General features: G+C 45.8%; 1 protein-coding gene across 5 annotated transcripts in view; it reads right to left on the bottom strand.

Moving 5' to 3' along the window:
• JCAD (junctional cadherin 5 associated) overlaps window positions 1–24656 on the bottom strand; it is a 62701-nt gene that overhangs the window by 4630 nt on the left and 33415 nt on the right. The window contains exons 1-3 of one of the 5 annotated variants that reach the window (XM_026842451.1): window positions 24622–24656; window positions 11583–11941; window positions 1168–4820 (exon numbers count right to left, since the gene is read on the bottom strand). In XM_026842451.1, the coding sequence (XP_026698252.1) occupies window positions 1168–4820; window positions 11583–11881 (3952 nt within the window). In that variant the 5' untranslated portion in view covers window positions 11882–11941; window positions 24622–24656. Of the gene's footprint in view, window positions 1–618; window positions 4821–11582; window positions 11942–24611 lie in introns of those variants that run through there. The other 4 variants (XM_026842452.1, XM_026842449.1, XM_026842448.1 and 1 more) reach the window with 4 other exon arrangements.

Below are 24656 nucleotides of genomic sequence, written 5' to 3'. Positions count from 1 at the left end.
GAAAGCTGAATTAGCCTGTTTGGAAAATCTGGTCTAGAGCAATACAGTTCAGAGCAGAAAGAGACACAGAGCTGTGGGATACAGAAAAAGACATGAAGGGAAAGGCTGAAAAACTGCAGGGGGCAATACTTAGAACTCATATTTCTCTTCAGATGGAAATATATAAATCCACTTTAAAGTATACTCCATTTAATTTCAGTCCCTCTGTACTGGAAAACTGTGAACAGATTTATATCAATGAGGTTTAATGAGTAACCTGCACGGATTTCAAGGTAGTGTCAGCTGGTACAGAGAGAATGGAAAAAGGAAGGAGGAGATTAATATTAATTTCACAACTTTCACACCATATATTTGCTCACTCCACTTAATTTAATGGACTAGACAGGTGGTCTGGGAGATTTATCCCTTTACACAGATCTATGGCAACAACTGATTTTCAGTTGTTCAACACAATGCTGTATAAAAACTCTTTTAGAGATAGAACAGCTCACGTTACTTTGGGGTTGCATATGGACTACACAAGCTTATTCACTTTTGAGAGATGAGGAACACACACACACACACAAAAAAGGTGTTCACTGAAGAAGTCAACTTTTCATTTGACCTGGGGATAACAGTTATTCTCAACATCTGATCTGGAAAATAATCATGAGAGAGAGCGAGCATTTTCCAGGTCCCTTAATGCAGCCAGTTCCCAGAGGCTTCACAGAAGAACATCAGATGTTTATTTTTAGTTTCTTCTGAACCCTGATATACTACATGTCTACTTAAGTATTAGAGAGGAAAAAATGGATATTCAGGGAGAGGCTATGATTAAATCACCACGTGTTCCCAAATGCTGGCACTAGAGTGACTATCTTTGAACTCTGCTGTTTGAAGCTGGCAGTTCCCTGAAACCATCAGACAGATAAGACCTCAGGGAGCACTCCAGTCTGTGAATGAGTTTCAGCACCACAAGTGAATTTTGCAGTAACTTCTGAAATGGGATCAGAGAACACTCATGTTATCTCTTCCACAAGGAGAGCAAAGGGGGTGGCAACCAGATGGGGGTAGTGCCACCTACAGCCTGTTACTATTTGAGTAGCAGTATGTGGGCATAAGCAAACTGATCATGCCCATGACATAAGGAAACAGTACTCATATGGATCTCCAATAATAGGGTCTTACCTAAAGAAAAATCTCTGTCGATCTTCTTCTTGTCCATTCCACCTAAATATCCGTTTTCACTGAGAGAGATAACACGCTTTGAAACAGCCCCTGAGCTTGCCAGTTTGCTTCCTCTTTCCTCTTGTCCCCTCAACAGCTTCTCCTCATCCACCTCCTCTCCCGAGTCTGCGCTCTTAATGCTCAGACGTCTCATCCGGGACACAGAGTCAACTTCTTTCATTCGCACTAAGCGATCCATGGCAGTCCGGCTAGGTGGAGAAGTGAGCTTGCCTTGGAGTGTCTCTATCACTTTTGAGGTGCTTCTCACTTTCTTTTCTGAATGCTGATATACAGATGACTTGCAAACCAAGTTTTGGTCCTCACCTTGGCTGGGACTTGAAGGTTGTTCAACAACTTGCTTATTTACCCGTGTTTTAGCGCTGGCTTCCTGGTGAGTGGTCTGGCATTCATCAGGGTATAAAGATCGGCCTCCCACTTTGACAAACAGAGCACTCTCTGTCCAGCCGCACTTTCGTCTGCCTTCATAAGAACTCTCTTTTTTTCCTTCTTTGTCACTTATTCTGCTCCCCACTGATGACTCAAAGTCCTGGGTACCATTTGCAGTGCTAGTGCCTGGGTGGGGCCCAACACGGTCATCTGGAATGAGAGACTCCACTGCTATATCTATACCTAAAATTCTTGCAGCTCTTGCCTGCAATGACTCATTCACAGGGATTTCCACTGCATTTGCATTTGAAGAGTGATCAGAATTGTTAGCACCAGGTCCTGGGGTTACATCAAGTCCCACTGACCTCAAATCTGGCTCAGAGCGCCCTTGGTTCCTCTTCGTTAGTGACAAGCCTACTACTGAGCCTCTCTCTAATACAGTCTCATTTGTGGGAGTTGCACCTTTGCTTAGTTTAACGAAGTCTAGGTAATTTTGGTCTTCGCTCATCTCCTGCAAGACAGGGTTATTGAAAGGATTACTGTGACACGAACTGCTTGGGCTACTGGACAAAACTCTCTTGAGAGGCCCCACTCGAACTGGCTGATTGCTTGTTCTGCTCTTGGCTTCCCCTGTCCTCATTTCTGTTATCAGACTTCCATCTGCTGGCCTGACTCCTTCACTGCTCCCTCCTGGCTGCGAGAAGCCTCCAGAGACAACGCAGCCTGGCTCACCACCTCGCTCCATCTCCATGCTCCAGCTTTCAGACTTACTTTTAACTCTTCCTGACTTAAATACAGGCACCTCTGGCACAACTATTTCCAATTTCCCACCGTGTTTTGGCTCCTGGTTCAACTTCTCACTTCTGGACGCCCTCCTCTGCGTAAGGGCACCTGCCTGTGGAGAAGCCGCAGCACTTTCCAAATCTTCTTCACTGCTTGTGCTCTCCTCCTGCCCTTGCAGCTCCTTGTTAAAACTTTCTAGCTCACTTATTGCATCCCAGGGACGGCGACTTACAGGCTTCAACAGGAACTGCCCAAACAGCTCTTTACTGTTGCAGGGAGCACCTGCTTCTCCCTTAACTACATCCCCCTTGGAAAGAAGGCCTGTTTCCCTCTCCTGGGCAGGCACGTGCTGGCTCTGGTGGGGTTTTGGGGAGGGGGCCTGAAGGACTGAGGTAGCAGTCCTGGAAAACGCACTGTTGCTAGACTGGCTGAGGTACATCTGACCCTTCATGCCGTAAGCGCTCTGTCTGCAGCTTCTCTCCTCAGGAGGTAACCCTGTCTGTGTTGATCCCATTGTGGATGATGTACATCCTGGGAGCTTTGGAGACCGCAGTTTGTTACTATTGGGCTGCCCAGGCTTTGTACCATGGAAAAATTGTGGGCTTTTAGGTTCCTCGGTGAAACTGGTCTGTGTCTGCTGGTCTTTGTACTGATCACCTGGCCAGGAGCCAGAGTATTTGAGCTCTCTGTGTTTTGTAGGCTGAATAAACCTGAGGTCATTCATTTGTTTGAACTCTTCTGGTCTCCACAGCTCTTGTTTTTGTAACTCATTTTTATTGGTCATGCTTCCTGTAAGCGCTTGTAACTCCAAGTCTGTTGAAGACATACTTAAGAGACTTTGTTCTTGCAAAGCCCCATTGTTATCAAACCCATTCTTATCAGGGCTCTGGGTTATGTTGTTGTTCCTATCTGTATCTGGCAGATTGGATTCTGATTTAACTGGGATAGAGACCAAACAAAATATAGTTTCATTCATTTTTTTCTTTGAACTCTTTTTGCTCTGCATCCCAGTTCCAGGTTCAAACTTTTTCACTTTTGTAACAGTCTCACAGGTGCTGTCCATATGTGAATTTCTTACAGAAAGTTTGCCTTTTGTGTACTCAGAGCTGGCTTCATTATGGGGGCTGTGACTAATTGTGCTACAACTGTCTCTTTGGTCCGGCAAGGCACAATTTTCCTGATCTCGGATGGATGGTGCCAACCATCTGTTGCTATGGGTGGAGCTGTCAGAAGTTCTTTCTCCCTTTGCAGAATTGGACAAGTTTGATGCATCCAAAAAGGCACTGTTGTACTGTACTTCAAGATCTCTCCCTTGCAAAGCACCAGAACTGGGATTACATGCATTTTCAGTGTATTTAGCGTTGTCCTGCAGACCTTCCGGTGGTGCAATTTTAATATGTCGTATCCGAGGATCATCAAAGGGAATATACTGAACAGAACGCAGGTAGTCAGCAGGGCGCCTTGCGTGGCTTTGCTTCCCGTGAGGAAGATGGTTCTCTTTGCAACGGTCACCTGCTGCTTCAAAAGTATTTATGGCTGGTTGTTGGCAGGGGACAACCCGCTCTGCAGGACCCTGCTGGCCGCTGCTGGTGTGCGTGTTGGTGTTAGGCACTTCACTGAGGGGATGTGGGGTGACGTTTTGGTGAGGTGGCGATTTGTAAGAAGGTGGAGGTACGTAGACTGGGGGCTCCAAACCAGAGTCTTGGATGCAAGCATCTTGCCTTGGCTCAGTTACTTTGGCTAAGTAGGAGATGGGTTCATCTTTCTGGTAGTGGTCCTGGAAAGCTGTGGTTTCCGCAGGTGCCCTGGTCTGCCGCTGAAGTTCATAGGACGGAGGCTTGAGAGGTCTCCCATACTTGGGTTTCACCAGGGGAAGGAAATGGCCTCCCGTTTCATGGTGCTTTGCTGGTTCCACACTCAGTCTGTTTGGGGGATAGGAAGGGGTTTTAGATACACTGAGAGAGTTGTTACTGTTGGTCAGAGAGGGCATTTCCACACACCTCATGCTCTCGGGTGAAAGGACCCTTGGCAACGACTGTGATTTCCCCTTGTTGTGGGTGCTCAGTACATTGTCTCCCAGGGTCAGTGAATACAGCTCTTGAAGCAGCTTCTCCCTGTCACCCTCGGACATTTGCCTCCCAACCTTTTTTGGCTGGTTCCAGCTTTCCATTCCCAAACTTTGCCACTTGCAGTCACCGGGCACTTCGCAACTCTCCTGCAAGCCACTTCTTCTGACGTACCCTGCACCCGTCCCCACCTTCAGCTGATTCTCTTTGGGGTGCCGGGGTGCCCCCAGGGCTGCAGCCAGGCCTTTCATTTCCACACCGGCTTTCTGGGAATAGCCCAGGAGCACACTGAAGTCCTGTCCTCGTCTTCTCCAGTAGGCGAGATCTTTATCAGTCTTGGGCTGGGAAGACCATGCTAATTGAGGCCTGTCATGAATCCTGAAAAAGAAATGCAGCGTCACAGCCAGTTTGCACAGATGCCCTTTTCTTTCTCTTATGGGTAAGGCCATTAGGATGTCAAATGTTGAGTTATGCCAATTGGGTTTGTGCAATCTATTTGCAACCAGATGACTTTATGATTTTAATGAGAGGATTTAAAAGTCAGTCATTGACATGAGTAAAGGAAGGGACTGATGATCTACTGGCATGTTATTAGCTATGCAAAGCTGTTAGAAAGAGAAACAAATGCACACAGTTACATGCTATGCAAACATGCACAGCCCTCCTCGATGGACACCAGAAAACCAGAAATGATTGTGTTGAACTTATTTCTGCACTATGCTTCACCAAAATCTGTAGATGTCAAGGGGACTACTGTGGTACATAATTTTAACAGGAATCCCGAAAGCAGATGTAGGGAAAACGGGTAGAGGGCTATTTCATAAGATATGTTCTGTAAGAAACACGGTTTGCATCCAAGTGTAAGAGCTGAAATGAAACATGTAATTTCCAGTGTTGATTCTTGTTCGTCTTTCTGAGGGAACAATTTCTTCAAAGTGCTTTGTATGAAATGATACATGCCACAACAATGGTGATGTATCAGCACAGTTCTGATTAAGATGGAACCAATATTTAAAATCTAAAACACCTCAAAAGTAGTATAAAATTCTGATATAAAAGAGGGATTAACTCCAGCAATCTGTTTCTGAAATATGAGAGACATTAGACATTTTATTGTGGATTAGAAATTCAGAACACAGATTTACATGAACAGAATAGTCTCTTTGTGTGTTCTGAACAGAGTGTAAACTGGTTTATGTATTATTGCAGAACAAAATTGGCACCCTTTTACATAAATAATTAATCTTCTACTTGAACTGTATTCTGCTATTCTTGTACCTAAGGTGTCCAACAATGTAACTGCTTTTACACTATGTGGCTGCCACCAGCATAGGACTGGAAAGAAAAATCGAAATTGACAGAAATAGGACAAGTATGTAGCTAGAACCCAAGAATTTCTTTCTCTTCCCTCCACCCGGAGGTATATAAAGAGTGTAATCTGCCTCTTTTTTACTAAAAACAATGATCTAGTAGTTTATGAAAGCAATACAATTCAAAATTCGGAACGAAATTAAGCAATCCAGGTCCACAGCAATCTTCTTTTATGTATATAAACTTCATCCAATGACTATAAAAATTTAAAAACCAAACTGGGAGAAGGAGCATCTTGTTCATATTAATTCAACTGGATTAAGATTTAACATCTGAACAAAATGTTCTGCCTCTGAAGCACAAAGTACAGTTCAATTGCTGAACCCCAGGAAGTAACAGACGTCTTCATTAATCAGTGAGATATAACAGGAAACCTTCTATATTGGAAAGTTGATTGCAGTAACAACGGACATTTCCATGTGTCTCTGCATGTAGAAACATGCAGCTGAACAAATGCTGCTGCCTTCTGAGATTATCAAATCTACCTTTTCATCTCACCCCCATGCTACTATGGCACCGTTTGTATATGTGTTTACAAACCAAGGTGAGAAACAGGGTCTAGCAATAGTGAGGAGGGAATAGGCAGATTGGTCTTTCTGTTTGATTTTATCCATCATCATAAAAGGGTCTACAGAAATTGCAGGAACTACAGAGTCACAGATTCCAAGATCAGAAGAGACTGTTACAATTATTTAGTTTGACATCTCACTCAATGCAGGCCATCAGACTTCCCTGATATGATTCCTGCTTCAGTGGTAGCAAGTCTTATAGAAAAGCATCTAAAAATCTTGATCTTTAAATTTCCAGAGATGTTGTTGCAATACTTAATCCACGGTTAAAAAAAATCCAAAGTAAACCCAGATTCTTATCAACCCAAACATAAAAACATTAGGGGAAGGAGGTATGGTAGACAATAATATTGAGATTTGCAACAATTGCAACTGACAGCACAGGATTGGAATGGGCTGTCTGTTTTAGATGACTTAATAGGAAAGCAGGAATAGGGAAGGAAGCGTTACTGAACTATGTCCTAGGAAACCACTAAAACAGAAGAATTTAGGTTAGTTTGCTTTTTTGAAAACAAACAAAACCCAAGCTCAGGCATTCATTAAAGTAAATTAGCGTGAACTTAAGACAGCTTCAGTTACAGAAAGGATGTTCCTCCATTTATTAAAAGCTGTTTAAAAGATTAAATTTTTTAAAAAAGATTAAAAGATTAATAACTAGGCTCCAGTAATGAACTTCAGAACATGACACAAACTGCCATGTAATCTGTGCTATGTCATCATTGCAATGCGAGTGTAGAAAAGACATTTAAAAGGAGGTATTTACAGGCTTTTAAAAGTGATCTTTTCTTTGATCTTTTCACAAGATGGGCAATATCAGTCTCTTCAGCTCTCGGCTCAGGCGCTAGAGGTGGTTACCCAAACAGCCTGTATTGTTGGCCTGTAAACCTCTGGAGAGGATGGCACTGCACTGCGCAGTGGGAAGAGGATGCCTCACGGTCTCCCTAAGGATCCTCCAGCTTAGCTCCAGTCCGAAGACTTCTCTGCTCCCAAGGATGGAGAGTAGCTCCTGCACACCAGCACGCAGCAGGCAGGGCAGGCAGGCAGGCACGGCAGCAGGGCAGCGCAGCACTGCTTGGGGCCAGAACTTCAGTAGAGAGTGTCTCCTTCTGGGATAGATGACACTTTTGGGTCTTGCAGTCAATGAAGTGGTGGGAAAGGGAAGCATCCAAGAGCCACCCCAACTGGAAAATGCCTCACTACAGCCTCAGCAACGCTACATCTCTGGATGACAAATGCCAGTCATGCTGCTGTCTTTGTGTCCATGACATATTATCAATGAAGAGACCACACAGTCCCTCTTGGCAGCAGCTAGTTTTTGACTGTGCCACTACGCAGTTCTGTCTCACTCCACGATGCACTGGTACTGACACACTAAGAAATGCACACACAGACACAGCAGCTTGCAAGTGCTTCACAGATGGGAGGGGGGACAAGAATGGAGCGGTCCCTTGGGACCAACCGGGAATATTTAAGTGCCAGGGACATAGTGGTCTCATGGGACCAAGGAGGTAGATTTTAACATTATGAACTCTTTTCTAACAGGCCTGCTTCTAATAAATATGACATTTGCTGTCACAAAGTTGAATGTTTGAATAGATTCTATATAAAATTAATCTAATTAAAACTGTTTAAAAAACTATCGCTAGCTTTCTATGCATTTTAGACTTTTACAAGAAATCAGTCCACCCCGCACTGGCTGCATGGCCACATTTCAGTGGAGCTCAGTGGAGCTCAACCACTCCCAGGGCTATGAGTTGAAGCTGCCCAGTTGCCCTAGGGTGACTCGACCATCATGTGACACACATAAAGGGCCAAGAAGTGAAGGGGTGTGGCACAGGCTTCAAAGTCAAAGCCCTGCAGAACAAGGCCACTGAAGGGCTATCCAGGGAGTTTCTGTCCCTGTTTCTGGTTGACAGTGTGCAAACCGTGGGTGTTAGGTGCCCAGTAGCTCAGGGTGTGTGAGCTGCAGGCACCAGGACAGACATTGTGCCCAAGGAGAAGGCACTGTTAAGAAATTTCCAGCATTTGGCAGCAAGGGGGGAAAATTTTCAGAGGGCTGTTCTGGACACTGGCAGTTTCTGTTCTATTTTGGGATCCTATCCTCACATCCACTTTTCCAAGCCCCAATGTTGGGAAACACCAGTACAGTACATTTTTCTAATTTTTCCAGCAGGTGATCTCATCAATGATGTTATCTATTTATCTCTAAATTTGCTAGCTACCAATATAGTTCCTCCCACACAAAGAACTAAGCAAAGTACCTCTTCTCTCCACTCAGAAGAGAAGCAGTAGAGAGTTGTCCTTCTGTGAACCCTCTCATCTCTACCTATATGGTCAGCTTTCCCATTTTCTTTGCCTCATCTCCTCTTCCACACCTTCACTGTGTGGCCTCCTAATGCTCAGTTAAGCAAGGACAGCCAGGACAGTCCTCCCACCATCTGCTCACCCACGCTTTTCCTGAAGAACAACGGAATGGGACAAAACATCACTTCCCCACTCTGCTGGGGCGTCACTCCCTCCTTGCAAGCAGCAGCAGCGGGCGGTGTGATGTGCCCACATGCAGTTGCTATGAAGCTTCTCTCTCCTCCTCCTCAGCAAGGTTTGATCAGCAGAACAAGCCTAGTGAGTGGAGACAACAGCATCATCCTCTGCTGTCATGAAATACCCTGAGTCCTGCAAACCTGTTTGAGAAGGCAGCAATGAGGTGGGCAACATCACTCACTTCTGTGGTGTTTGGAAGGTGATTAGACCTACACCAGTGGTCTGAACAAGAGTGTGGTGTAGATAATTCCCTGGCTCAGGATCCTGAGTCATGCTCCGAATTGCCGTGGAGCTGGTCAATGTCTGTGAAGGTAGTTGGGGCACACACTGCCTCTTGTGGCCCTCTTCTGCTACTGTGCTGCACTGGGAAGGCAGTATCAGGAGATGGCTGCAGGAAGCCTGTGATGCCCAAAGAGCAGCATCTTTGTGCTGGATCTTGCTGGGTGGTTGTCCCCTCTTTGGGCCCAAATGGTTCCCAAGTCTCTGCAGCGTGCAGATCTTTCCTGGTCTGAGAACCAAGAACCTATTTCCTACACAGTCCAGAAACCAGACAGCAAGATCAAAATCCCTGGTGGAGTTCGCTACGGCCCACCTGTAATAGGCCCAAAGACTCCAAAGTGGGCCATCACAAAAGTCTTCTCTTTAGTTTTCACATTTGCACAGCAGCCCCACGCATCAGATGCTTTCCCAGGGCAGGGGAGCGTCTCTGGAGGGGGACTCCTCACCCTGGCGCTCAGCAGCTGAAACACAGGTGCTGCAGCACTGCAGCTGCAGGCAGCCTTCCTGGATGTGGCCCAGAGCGCTCGCTCCTCCCTTCCTGTACCGGCAGGGCCGCGGCAGTGTGGCGCTCTGCACCAGAGGTACTCTGCACACCCAGGGATGGCAGGAAAGGGACAGCTGATAACAGAGGTTTTCCCTTGTTCATAGCTGCTAGGGCCTCGCAAGAGTTCCCAGTAGGCTCACTGGCAATCAGAATCTGCTGTAACAATAATAGTAAGAAAAGATTTCTATTTTTATGAAAGTGCAACAAAGCCATTTCCAGGGCTGTGTTCCCTGTTTTGTGTGGAAAAGCCACTTTTTAAACCCAGGGTATAATATTTAACTATGCTATAAACTGACAGGTTCCATCCCTTGCATTTTGACATGTTAGAAGAGGACATTTAAACTGTCAGAGAGCATTATTTTGTATTTAGTCAACACCATCGGTTACACATACCTCTGCCACATCAGAGATGTGGGGCAGATGTGCGAGACCCTGTGGATGCACCTGGAGGAGCAGGAGGCAGGGAGGCAGTGATCTTACACATCACCATGGACCCATGCAGGCTTTGCCTTACAGGGCTTCCAACCTTGCACAGCCATATCTTCTTCACACCAGTTTTTCTCCACACTACAAACTCAGCTCCAAGGCCAAGGGACACCTTCCTTGGCATATCTGCACATTCTCTTCCCCTGCTTCAAATCCTTTTTGTCTTTCATACTTTCTCAGCATCTTTCCTCACTTTATTGCTGTCCAGTTTACATCACCCAAAACACACCATGACAGATCCTCCTTATTACCTTTAAACCTGTGTCCTCTCCTTCCTTCTCCAGAAGGGATCATTCCACCTGGGGACCTTCACTGTGGCTGGGACGTGCTGCCCTATGACTGCTTTACAGGGCTTACATCTCTTCCTGCCCATTATACTAGCTGGCAGCTGGGAGCCATTCCTGCTCCAGGCAAACAGGTTTGCAAGGGGAAGAGATATGAAGGGAAAGAGCAGCCAAGCCTGGCAGCCTGGGGACACATGCCTTTGCCGTGTGTTACAGAAGGTCTTCATAAGAGGACAAGCTCCCAAGGCGACAGTGTTTTGCCCTGCTTTCAGTTTCAAGCCCACTCGGCAGGAGGAAGGGGCTTTTCCTCATAAACCCTCGTCACACTTGGGCTGGCTTCCAGTCCTGCTCTAGCCCCTTTCCTTTGTTCATCTGGAGCACTCAAATAGCCGCAGAACAATGGCCGAGCGGCGGTGTGTACACACAGCTCTTCCTGCCCAGCCTGCCCCAGTCCCAGCACGCACGTACTCCGTGTTAAGCGAGCCACGGTTGTACAAGCACGTTTTATGGAGTGACGACAAGAGCTTCCACTGGCTTGGAGCTGTTTTAAAAAGAAACTCACAGGCACCTTCTCATGTTTACTCCATGGAAGCGGCCTTAAAAAAACAGTTAAGTCCTCAGTACATGTAGGAACATCCACCAAGAGCTGCACATGGCTGAATCAACAGCAAAAACCAGGGTGTGTATGTGGCAGAAGAAGCTGGGTTCCATTTCTTTTAAACTTAAGAAAAGGAAGAGCTTTTGCACCTTTTTTTTACTGCACTTGGACTGAGCATTTCTAAGCCCATCAGGAGGGACTTTCTGATACAGACCACAATCAGTAAATGAAATTTTCCCACACTTGGCCACTTCCCATCACCCCAGTATTCTCAAAGGCCTTGCTCTAGAAGAAGGTGAATGGATGTGCCACTGCTTTGTGTGGACTTGCAGAGCATGGAAGTGGTCACTAGTATGGGAGGAGAAAAAGATCACAGGAAGATAGCATCAAGGGTTAGGGTCATGCTTAGTTATCTGTCAGGACCAAAAGGAAGAGAAAGCAAAGCCATGGCATGATGCTGAAACTTACCCCCCTTCTGAAGTATGAAAAGTGGACAAACCCTGAAGGTCATGGTGGTAACCAGGACCTGCTTGCCTCCCTTGGCTCCCATGGCTGCTTTCAGTGCTGCTTGAGTTGGTTTTCACCAGAGGTTTCTTGCTGTAAGCCCCAGCTCTCGATTCTGCCTCAAACCCATTCAACGTTCTCTGAGCCGATCTGTTCCCCGTGATTTCATGCCGGTATCCATCATACCTGTTCTCATATGAAACAGTGGGATTTTTTGACAATTTGTATCCATGAGAAATCAGGAGGTCCTCAACACTGAACATGTTGTGCTGGTTTCACTCACAGCTGTGCCCTCAGAAAGCTCCTTCCAGCAGGACCCATCACTGAAAAACAAAACCAAAAACAAAGAGAAGGCCGCTTTAAACAAGGAAAGGTATCTTCAGCCAGTTGGTAGGCTGCTGAAGCTAAAAGTCTTATCTGCTGGCCTCAGTCTTGCACCCTTATAATAAAATAGATGAAGCAAAGTGTGTACAGATGCTGCTGAGTCTTGTGCTGACCTTCCCCAGACAATACACCTCCACGCACTCAGCCAAGCAGCAGATGCCACACTGCTGCTGACTCAGTCCGCTCCACTGAAGAATTTACTGGTGATTGCAGCTTTCAGATTTCACTAAGTGATCTCAAAAAAAATCTTTGCACTGGAGGTAAGCCCACAATTTGATTCAAGCATTTCCTTAAAAAGAAATTTTTCTCCAGTCATGGAGAGGTGTGCTCTGTATTACATTTTAAGTTGCTGCAGGAGGAGGAGGCGGATTACAGGGCAATATGCCTCTCCCTACAGCTCTGCATATTCCAATTAAGAAAAAATGTTCACATGAACAAGAACAAAATATTCATGAGAACAAAAATGAGTTATGAAACCACATGAAAAACCCAGGTCATATCATGCAATACCCCAGCTAAAGTCTTTTTTACAGATTACCTTCTTTTCAGCCTGCACTGGCCTGCTCAAAATCAGTAGTTCTCAACTAGAATAATACAAAACCTTAGACTTCAAGTACAGTCTATTTTTACACGATATTTCTACTGCGTAAAGTAACTGGAAACAACCTGAGATGACCACGTCTATTGTTGTCTCAGTGATTTCCAAGACATGGGGCAGTCAAGATTTTTCTTCCCAGTGACAACCCTCAGTTCTGCACTGACTAGAGCAAAGATCCAGTAAACTGAGTTAGTTGGCTGGACACAATCTCTATTGTTTATACCACTCTTGCAGCTTATTATGGCAATTACAGAATACCCATTCTTCCAGAGTTTTAAAACACATGGAAGGTAATGATCTATTCTGTAGGTTGTGCATGAAAATGGACCCTTTCTGTTACATTCCTCCTTGCTTGAACTGTGTTACCAGAAGAAAGAAATAAAAACAAAGGTGGATAAAAAAGAATGGAAACACACAGAAACAGTACGTAAAACATAAACCACTCAAGATTATTTTCTCTGCAACCAGAGCTCACTTAACATGCCTGGTGAGTACTGTGTGCCCCCAGTAGCAGCAGGTCTACCTGAGGGACAGGAGCCCAGCACTGGCAGCTACTCAAAAGGAGATTGATTGTTTCTGCAGAGATTGTGACAAGCAAGTGTATTTTATATACTGGTCTCTAATGCTCTTCTTGGTCAAGAAGAATGGGACAACTCTGTTCATTCCTATTTCAATAATTTACTTGAGATGGAGCAACTACTGAGATGGCTGCTGTGTGTTTATCAGTATTAAATCTCTCAGGCTGCGTATACACAGAAGCTGATGGGTTGCCTTAGAATATAAACCAGTTTCTGTGGTGCAGCACTCCATCTATTAGGGCCACTTTTTGCCTATCCATTTTCTGCTCCCGCCCTGTCTCCTGGATGCTCTGCAGACTGCAGAGCCGGTCCAGCCAGCCACTCTGGGCCAGCCTGACGTGCAGCTCCCGGGCATTCAGGGACCCTCCAGCCGCCTCTGCCCTGCACTGCCCACAGCAGTCATGGCACTCGCCCAAAGACAGCCCACAATGTGGAAAAACATGCACAATTTTAATGCAGAACCACAATTTAACTGGTAACCTGGAACACTGCAGAAGTGGCTTTTCAGCCTGAGAGCCTGCTGAGCGCTGAAACCAGTTTGTCTCTAGAGCTTAATGAATCTCTTCCCTTTTCACACATGTAACACTACACACCCTTTAAAAACAGAGAAATAAAGCTCTGTGCTGAAGATATTTTAGGAGTATCCCTTGCTAGAACAGGACTCCAAATTCCCAGTAAGTGCTCTGAGTAAGTGAGCCAGCAGTAACTACAAGCAGGCAGAAAGCAGGGAGGAGTGGGACCCTTCCCTCTTGGAAGGAAGGGAAGGCTTCATGGGTTATTTTTGAATGCTGACCTAAAAGGCTGATTTTCCATCCACCCACCACGCCAGACTGTGCAAGGAGCCAGGTACGAGCAGAGCAAGGGGAACAGCTGGCTGCTAGAGCTGTTCAGGTTCTAACAAGAGAAAGATCCAATGCGACTACCATAAACAGCAGAAAGCCCATCGGAGTGCTTGCAGGTGCAAGGAAGAAATGTGCTTTTCCTGCTATTATTGTCAGGCTGGCTTGGAGCACAGCTTAACCCCCTCTCTGCTGCCTGCTGCAGCCAAGGTGCCATCAGAGACACAAAGGGGAGTGGGCAAGAAACCTCCAGCCCATGGGGTTTACTCTGATCCTCCTTGTGGCACCAGTGGTGAGGAGCAATGGGGTGGAAATGCACTGCGAGGGTCTGGTGTGACTGTCTCCTCTTGCTCTGCAAACCTAATCACATCTGGAAGGGAAAACCTCCCAGTGCTACAGGTGGCAGGGAAGGCCCAGTTGAGAGCAGGATGCTATCACTGTGCCCATCACAGCTTCACACTGGGAACAAACAAGGTCCAGAAGCCTGAACCCGCTGCCTGCTGCAGTGCCCTCAGCACCAAATCCCCCAACAAGCTCTCCCCAGACCGACCACATGGAGAAATGCTCCATGCCCATGCCACAAGCTCCCAGGAGCCTGTAGCAGTGGTGGTGGGTGGGATGCTGTCAGGACACACGCCCCTGCACAACACCAACCATATCAGCACCCAACGTCCACAGAGACACTGGCCAGCTGTCCAAACCTGGCTGCAACGCTGGGATGCTCTTCCCACCCTCCCTTAGATAAATAAATCTAAAAAATAAAATCAAAGGAATTAGATTGGCAGAACTAACAAAACCATTGCTGCAACGCTGTCTTGTAAATAATCTGTCAGACTGGGCCAAAGAGTAAAGGCAGTGCAGAGCTTCTAATTTGAGGGAAGATCAACAACACTGGAAAACAGTTTGTTTTTCCAGCATTCATTTGTTTTGTTTGCCAATGACATCAGTGCTTTCTGATAGGGTTTGCTTCCTGAGGATGCCTGCTATCTTGCCAGCGTTTCCGACTTGTCCCCGTCAGCCGGTATAACTCTGCATTACACTGGAAACAGAGGCCAAACTTGTCTCTGGAAATTTCTCAGCAGCACTCTTCAGATGGAAAGAAACCAGCGCAGGCTGAATGGCGGAAATTGGCATCAGCCCCCGTGTACACAGACACAATGGGGATCCACAGCCTCGGTGAGCAGGACACAATGGGACCACCAGACGGAAACATCATCACAGCATCTCGTCTCGGGATTCTCTGTCCAAGAGCAGCGATCTCATCATTGGATCTGAGAAAAGCCCAAAGCACTGCTGAAAGACACCCTTAAGAAATCTGGTCCTAGAGTTTCCTCTGAGCTGCTTCTGGAGCCCATCTTGGTGGGGGAAACACCCTGGTTTCTGCTGATGGTCTGCCTTTATCTGCAGTTTTTTTCAGTGGCAGGGGTTTCCAAGCCTTATTATTTTGGGGTGGGGTACCATCACCCCCCATACTGTGACCAGTACCAGTGATGATGAATGTCAACACTTGCAGCAGTGGCAGAAGCAACTCATACCTCCATGCTCTGACACAGCTTGCATGCCACTGAATCCTCCCTGCATGGTTTCGAGCAGCCCATTGGCGTGTTCCTTCCTTCAGCTCTAGTTCCAGAGAGCGTCCTGGCACAGCACCCACGTATTGGGTGGGAGACCAGAAGTGACAGAGAATTTAGCCCTGGCTGCCCTCTGTTACATCTCACCCACCCTCTGCTACTTGAAATAAAATGGAAGGTGGCAACCCTTTAACTGTTTGAATACAAACCCTGAAGTCCTTGTGCGTGATTCACCCTGCCCACCTCTGCAGAACTATTTATAACATTTTTGTGATTCTGTACAACTTTATAGAAAATAAAACATCAAAGGAACATGATCCATATTGCAAAATGAAGCATACAAATATCATGAATTGCCAAAATCAAGGCACCCTGCATGGATGCACAAGTTGCTGCAGTCTGTAATTACATGACTTCAGGCTACTGTATTCTACAGGACTCCTGCCTCAGTTGATGGGCAGGCTAGGTGATGCTAGTCTTCCTGGGCTTTATCTACAGCAGCTATCCAAACACTGTTCTGAAGACAGAGTTACTAACAGGCATCTGAATTACAAAGCCTATTATCTAGATGGGTCATATATTAAACTGGCTTATCTTCACTCATGTCTGGGTGACATTATTCCCATTTTATATCAGACGTGTGCCAGACAGAAGTATTTATGCAGACAGACTAACGTGAAAACAACCCTCTCCATTCTAGGTGCCCAGTCTGAAGTTGACTATAACATGATTTTTTTAAAACACTTATTCTTAAAAGTGAGCTAGGTACAAAGGAACTGCTGCAAGAACCTAGTGACTATGTACATCAACCCAAGTGTGGCAAATCAGCTGTCCACATAATGAAGAGTGGATGAGCCAAAAAATTGGTTGCAGTAATTTGTCTACTGCGCTCTCCTCTATCCCTCTGCCCATCTCATCCAGCACCAACACTTTTGTCCAGGCAGGCCTATATCCCTCCCACCTCTGTTAACTACTCACCACTGTGCACTCCAGTGCCTTCATTTCCCACTTCCCACACTGACCTGTCCTTCTTGCCACCCCCCAGCGTCCCTTCTGTGCCTTTCCATCTCCTGGTCCCACCAGTCCTCTTCCCACACAGCCCACCACTGTGCTAGCCAGCCTGCCTTGCCCTCCTGTACCTCTTACAGCTTCTCCTGACCTGTCCTCAGTTAGTATCCATCACCCCAATTTCCTCCTTCCCACCCTGATGACCAGCTTCTCTCCCATCTGCATTTCCAGCAGAAGTACCTCTGTGCCCCCTCTCTTCTCCCAGGGCTGAGACCCCATCTCACTTGTGCCTGGAAAAAGCAGGACTCATCTATTACAGGGTCAATCTAGCTCCACTGCCGCAGCCCTGGGCAGGGGCACCACGCTGGAGCTAGGTGGGCAGGCTCTGCTCACACATCCATCAGAGTGGTTAGGGCACAAGCGCTGTCCCTGCACAGCGCTGGGTCACGAGAGGGCTGCTTGGAACCAGAGGCTGGGGGGTGCTGATGGATGGGAGGGAAAAATCTTTGGAAAACAGAGCAGCTAGAAACAGAGACAAGTCTGCTGAGAACATGCGCAGATGTCTCCAAGCCTTGTCACCCTAGATCCTGTTCCTGCGCATGATGGCACCACAGCTCTCAATCAAATATCTGGAGGATTTATTTTCTTTCCACTTTTTAATGTGGGCAAAACAACATTCCTTCTGTCCTCCCTCCTCCCTCCTAATTTTTCTTGGAAATGGTTGAATTGGTTTAGCTGACGATATTAAAATAAATTTAGCCTGAGAGAGACACAACCTGAAAGTCTCAGATCAAGTGATAAAAGCCTGACAGACTACAGCAATGGAAAACAGGTTCTTGTAGTAGAAGTTTTAATACTAGATGGAACTACTCACTCAGTCTAAATATAACCCTGAGCTACATCCCAGGAGAATATCTAAGTCTTTGGCCATTGTAATTGCCTCTGTTTTCTCACTCTGCTTTTGCATGTGTGCATATGAGGCAGCTTAACAAAATAAACACATTAAATGAGGCTTTTACCTTGATCATTTAGTCTTTTTTGGGACAATAAAGTCAAATGGGACTGTAAATGGCAGGCTGCTGTGCTGCTGTGCATGCAGCCACCCGGTCATGCCATGCCCCTGCCCTCCACTGTGGAAAAAACCACTCCCACATTCAGTGGCTTGCAGACACACACTCTATTGAAAAAGTTAAAACCATGTGCTTGAAGAGCCTTCAGCAGTAATGTTCACTATGATCAAATATTAGAATTTAACTCAAAGACAGTCTAGAAGACAGGAAAAGAGAGATTAGAGAATACTAATGTAAACCTTGGCAGGGCTTAATTAAGTGGAGGCTAGGAGTAAGGAAGGAGTAGGGAACTAGCCAGGGCAGCCTCCAAGCCATGGGTAAATACCTCCTAGAAATTCCCAAAGGATGGGTGAAGGGCAAACATATTATCTAACTTCAAACAAAAGTGAGAAGGAGACAGATCTGAGGTATTATAGACCAAACAGCCTGGTTTTGATATCAACTCAGACAAATTATTATTCAACCCACTTGTAAATACTTATAACAGGTGTTGATTTATCACAGCGTGGAAGGGAGCAAGCATGCAATCCAGGAGGAGCAGTGGCCTTTCCAGCTCCCTGCTTCCCACCCTGCACTGCAGCTGCATCCACTCCCACATGATAAAGCCATGAGAAAACAGAACACACAGACTTGTCAGGAACAAATTAAATCTAATCAATTTACTTTTCTTCTTTGACGGAGTTGGGAGCATAGAGACTATGGAGGAAAAAACAGTAGAAGTTGCACACTGGAACGAGGAAAGGTTTCGATGGAATGGGTGCAAGTGATAGTCTTATATGCAAACCAAGTGAATACAACTGAGGTATAATTTACTCTAGCTGGGTATACAAGTGTTTCGGATCTGAACTCAAGGAATAGTTAGTAAATTCAATGTCAACCTGAAAAGACACACAAGGGCTATGCCTGGGGTCTTGCTCTATTCGGTTATTTCCATTAATGACTTGTAAATTAGAATAAAGATTACAATTACAAATCTGTAGGGAGTGCTGCAAGCATTTTCAGGGATTACAATTAGAATAAAATCTTAATAAATTAGAGACCCAGTCTGAAACGAATGACTGAGATTCAATAACAGGCAGGTGTAAAACACCATGTTGAAGAAGAAGGATGCAATGCAAAACTGAAGCGGTATGGCAAAATAGTCTCTGGGGCTAGAGCTGCAAAGAGAGAAGACATCAGGAGTAGTGCAGGGCTTGGTACACACAGGTGAATATGCCTGGAGATATACTAAGACGAGCATCACATGTCAAGCTCTTTACTCCTCTCAGCCCTATATCCAGTTTTGGGCCCTACCTCAAGCAAGATGCTGCTCCCTGTCACTTGCTCACAAGAACTATAAAAAGTTTAGGAAGTGTGACCCCTGGAGAAGAGGGTACAAGAAGTGGGCTTGTTTAGCTGAAGGAAAAGGGAGGAGGAATGAAGGTGAGAGAACAAGAGATAATAACAAGTTTTAAATACGTCACACTGCTAAAAGGCAGTGATAATCATGTCCTGCTCCCTGCGGATGTGAAAAACTGAATGGACTGGCTTAGCACGCAGTGAGGGAGATTCAGGTTAGATATTAGGAGGAACTGTCTAGCCATGATGATAGTTAACCACCGGTTACGCTGGAACGCTGTGAATCTCCATAAGTACAGGTTTTCAAGAATAGGCTGAATGAAGATCTATCAGGAATGGTGCAGATGAAGCAGATTCTGCCTCAGAACCAAGAGATTGGGGATGGAAACTAAACATTTTGATGATCCGCCTCTCCATCCCCCCGGAAAAGGTATTGTTTTGTTGGCATGCCCCACACATTTCCAAGAAAATCAAAACTCTTCTGTACAAGATTCCCAGTCTTGTAAATAACCACCTCACCTGAATTACAATGTGGCTTTCCCCCTGCTACACCTGTCCAAAGTAGAACGACCACTTTATCACAAAATGCCACCAATGACCTAGCTTGCACACCCTTTTCCTGACATCCTCTGCATTGCGGGCAAGAGTGAGGGGGTGCAGAGGGCAGGCAGGCCCGGCAAGGTGGCAAGCACCACTTAGTAGGAACAGAAACTTTGCCTCTCTTCCAGGGATGGGAGGTACGGAGAGACTGAGACACAAGAGACACACTATATGTTGAAGGACCCTGAGCAGAGAAGAGGCAGTAGACAAGTAGAGTGGAGGCACAAGAACGGAGTCCTGACCAAAAGACTCTCATCAGATCATTTGCCTGTGAGCCAGGCAAAGCTTCAAGAAAGTTCCCATTACAGCCAACACCATACTGAGGGCTTCAAAGCCGTTAGTGCTAAATGCATAATCATCTCTGCTGAATACATGGGAAGATGACATGCCACGGTCATTGCTGGAAGATAAGCCAACTTTATGTTGGCACTGCATGTCTTCCCAGGCCAATCTCTCCCATTCATCTCAATAGAAATTAAAAAGAAATCTGTGAATTTTTGTGCTTAAACCTCATTACCTGTAGGCAGGAGATTTCACATTTTTTCTCTAACACAGAGATTCACGGACAGAGAAAATTACAGCTCACATCCTCTTTTCATTCTTTGAGCAAAACATCCTCACTGAAATCACCAAGGAACTGTGCCAGAGAATAAATTAAAGATACAACGTGTCTCCAATAAAATTAGGAAGTGGAGAAGAGGAGCGAGTCTTAAAGAGTTTATTTAACTCTCAGAAGGTAGTTATTCCTGTCTTACATGTCACCAGTGCAAATGCATCAGCAAACCCACTGTGGCATGAGAGAGAGCACAGAGCATCTCCTGGGGGAGACCTTAACGAGTGACAGCTGCTCTCCAGGGGTTGCCAGCCCCATTTGTTAGGAGGTTTCAGGTCATATTTCAAAGTTCACCCCCTCAGATTTGCCAAGAAAAAATTGGTAGAGAGATAGACTTTTTTAAAGTAAAGTGGATATTTGAGTACTGGGTTCACACAGTTCTGAAATACGTGTCTGACAGTGCATGAATGAGAGTTTGTATCCAAAATAAGGTTGATTTTTAAATCTGCCAATAAGGTTGATTCTTAAATTTCCCATGGACCAATCTAGCCCCAACTCAGCACTGATTTGCTGAAACTCATAAGCATCCAAACAGAAGTAAACACATAAAAGGGAGAGAGGAAACGCCCAAGCATGCAAAGATACTGCTGTGCCTATTAGCTGGTTTTGAAAATGTCAACGGCCTGCTTCCACTGATGACAGAGCAGCACATTACTCCACTGAAATTGGTCCAGAATTTTTTTAGAGAAGGAGCAATTGTTAAAGAGCACTCACTCCTACTCTGTCCTCCAGATATAACCAGTCCTTAGACCAATTGGCAGCATATGGTGTAGTTCCTCAAATGACAGCTTTTGTTTGTCACAACAGGAGAACAAAATAGTACATTTATTAAACAAAACGTAATTAGCCAACTCTTTCCCTCCTAAAAAGGAACTGCAGAAGAGGACTCGGACAAATGTTTCCATGCTGTTTACGACACTTTTGTACGGAGCAATCCACTCTGGTGGAACAAAACACATGGAACCAGACTTGTTGCTCCCATCTTGAAATCAAGATGTTAAACCACCTATGGGCAAAGTGCTAATAAGCTACTCCCATGCTAGGACTACATGGATCATTATTACTGCTTGCTTTTTTTTTTTTTAGCAGAAAAGCTCTCCATCTGTACAAACCAAAAAAGAAAGGATCTCAAAAATAACTGTATTATATCTCTCAAAATGCAAATTTTTAATAAGGGATCTATCACATAGTTGAACTTCTTTGAGGTGACAGTGACATGACTTATAAAGCCTGGGCTCTGTGATCAAAAGGATTACACACATTAGCATCCTACTAATCACAGCAGGACAGGCCGGCCCATCAGGCCAGGACTCACGGAGGAAAGATCCGTAAACAAACACTCTCCTGCTCACAAATGTGGCTGGGAGCAGAGGAGTTCCAAGGTTGGTGTGGTCTTCTCCTCTTTCAAAGAGATAAGGATTGTGTCTGCTGGAGTAAGTAAATTCTCAGCATAGTCTTATACATCTGTTTGTTTACTCATTTTCAGACATTACCATCCTCTCCTGTGTTGTTATCCCTTTTATATTACCCTTGTATGTATAATCAAATGCCCTCTCTTCTGGATTGACCCTCTGCTTCTTCCTGTATTATAGATGTCTTTGATCTTTCTTTCTTGCATCTGTGTGTCCTGCCTTGTAGTCTCAGCAGGATTTCCCCCTGACCCCTTGCTCTACCAGAAACTAAACGCCAAAGTAGCATTTGTGTGCATTAGCGTAGACAAAAATAAGACAGACACTCAAGAAGCCTAAACACAAGTGCCACTGTGCTGCTGAGGCACTGCGTGCTGGGCAGGGCTGCCTGCCGGTGAGGTAAACCCAGGCTGTGAGAGATGGCCCAGCTCCTGAGCATGGATGAGCCCCCCGGACCAACAAGATGAGCAGCCATCATCATGATTGGGGAAGAGGGATCCTCCTAAAATTTCACATGCTTGGTGACTTGAATGGCACCCTTGGCATTTCAAAAAGAAGAACTCTGCCTTTAACTTTTTTTAAATTTTTTTTTTTTACTAGCTCAGATTTCAAACCCCCTTCCCTTGCCCCACCATTTGAGATGGTCCAAGTTATGGCTTACAAATTCTATTAATATCCTAACTGTAATACACTTGGGTGACAAAGAGGCTGCTGCTAATTTTTGTTCTCTGCAGGCTCTGCCAATACCAGAAGAACTGATGGTTATCTCTAGGTAGATGTGAAAAGATGCCATCAGTTAACATGATCGCATCATGACTGCTGAAAGGCTGACCAACCCCTTCCTTCATAGCTGGAATTGGTGAGTAAGCTTCCCCAGCAAGCCTGAGTCCACTGGCTCTCGAAACAAAGCACAATAACAAGGTTGCAGAAAGTGAGATAACCCTTTCCACTCAAGAAGTGGAAAACAACATCTGTTAAAAAACAAATAAACCGGTGTAATGGCTTCAGCAAGAGACCCAGAGGATTTTAGAGATGCAGCTCGTGGCTTGGTCAACACATTGTGAACAGCAAATTACAAGAGAACAATTGTTTCATACCAAGCTCTCCCACCCCTGAACTCCCTCAAGGTTAATTAGGATGGCCTCTGGCCAAATTAATTAGAAGAGAAGATTTGGGCAGGACTTTGCTATGCGCTTGTAACTAGTTCCAAGGTGACCGAGAAGTTCAGAAATGCCTCACCTTCCAAATAAAGCCTGCTTGGCAAAAACCAAGCTCACATGTGCCATGTCATTTCTCCGACAATCAGGAGAAACACTTAAAAGTAATCTTTCTCTAACTAACGGCTAAGGCAGAAGAATTTTCTGCATCCTTCTCACCAAACAATATGCCCTTGTTTATTTTCTGTGTGCTTTTTAGGTCATAAGAGGCCAGTGAAATTATGCATCTAAAGAACAATATACTACTGTAATATGCCACTTGATACACACAGCCCAGCAGAGTCTAACAGATCCATCGTTTCCAAGAGCTGGTGAATATATGCAGGTGAAATCCTGATCACCATAGGAAGAGAGGACGAAGAAGAGGGCCCAGCCTTAGAGACAACAGACTAAATTGGTGTTTTAGTTGGGGCTATAACATTCCCTGGTGGCACAGCTTATGAGAACATCCTTCTTTGAGGGGGATAGCCCTGCTCTGCTTCTCAACCCTGCAGCAGCAACCTGCCTTGACCTCCTCCAGACTCCTGCTGCCCTCAGCATCCTTGACAAAGGGAACAGCCGGCAGGACCACACTTTTTTCCTCCAAGTAGTACCATGGTGAGTGGTAGAACTGCAAGAGCATAGTAGGATAGGGCAGATCTAGACCCTGTGATTACAAACAGCACTAGCACAAATTGAGGCTCTCGCAGTGGCTGCATCTCTGAACTGCAGAGCCCTCCTCTGTCATTAATCTGATATTCTTTAGTTTGAAGCTGGAAGGTTGCTATTTTCCATGTGTCTGTTACCCACAAACAGCAACAGCGTTTCTGGGCAGAATTGAAACTTCTAAAATAACAAAGAGAAAATGCTTCAGCTCATGCAAAGAAGTGTAGCTGAATACTTCTTGGCAGGACACAATTCTCATTGTCACTAGCCAAGATTTAATGTCTTGACTGTGTGGATCAGACTGACTACTCAGAACAGTTATATCGTATTTTCACTTAAAGACATGGGCTGGAGTAACTTAACATGTAGGGTCCATGCCACAAAAAAGCCATTATTCTCAACTCTTGAGAAAAAAGAAAGGGGAAAAAAAACCCAACCAACAAATCCTTAATAGATGCAAGAGTCCTTTGGCATAGATCCAGTGGCAGACTAAGGCCATAATTTGTAATTCTGAGGCAATTATGAAATGACATAACAGCACAGATCTCCTTCTGACAGAATAGCGCTGGTTTGTTTTTTTTTGTCTCCTTCGCCACAGTACATTCTTTAAAACAACCATCAAAAAGGAAATAACCCGAAAGCTCTATTTGACTGGTGTGTAAATAGCGGAATAATATTAAACACCAAGAGGGGCGGCAGTTGGGTGTTTCAGACCCTGATGCCACATCCTGGTCGGTGTCGACGGGAGCCGGCACCGAGTCGCAGCCGGTGCCCACGTCCTGGGCTCCGCGACCAGCGAAATAAAGGTGAGCGGCTCCCACCAACTTCCCTGGGGCTCCTGCTCCAGGCGAGCTCCCCAGGGGACCCGGACCCTGCGGAGGGGCTCGGGATGTCGGCAGAGAGCCCCTCGACAGACGACGGCGGGGGGAGCACCGAGCAGGTGCAAAGCGGCCGGAGACGGGAAGGGCACCCCGAAGGAACTGTGTGTGCCCCCCGGGGGGCCGTGGGACATCTCCGAGCCACCCCTTCGCTTCGTTTCTTCGTTTCTTCTCCCCCAACCCCCGCCTCCCTTCCTACTCCGTTCCCGCTCCTCCTGCTGCCCACTACTCTCTCCACGACCTGCCGGGACTCACCTCTCCGGGCGGCCGCCGCAAGACCCTCGGGGGGC

The sequence above is a fragment of the Athene cunicularia genome (assembly GCF_003259725.1).
Source record: "Athene cunicularia isolate RWA chromosome 2 unlocalized genomic scaffold, athCun1 chr2_part1, whole genome shotgun sequence".
In the NCBI taxonomy this organism is placed as follows: Eukaryota; Metazoa; Chordata; class Aves; order Strigiformes; family Strigidae; genus Athene; species Athene cunicularia.
This window is presented reverse-complemented; position numbering and strand designations above follow the sequence as displayed.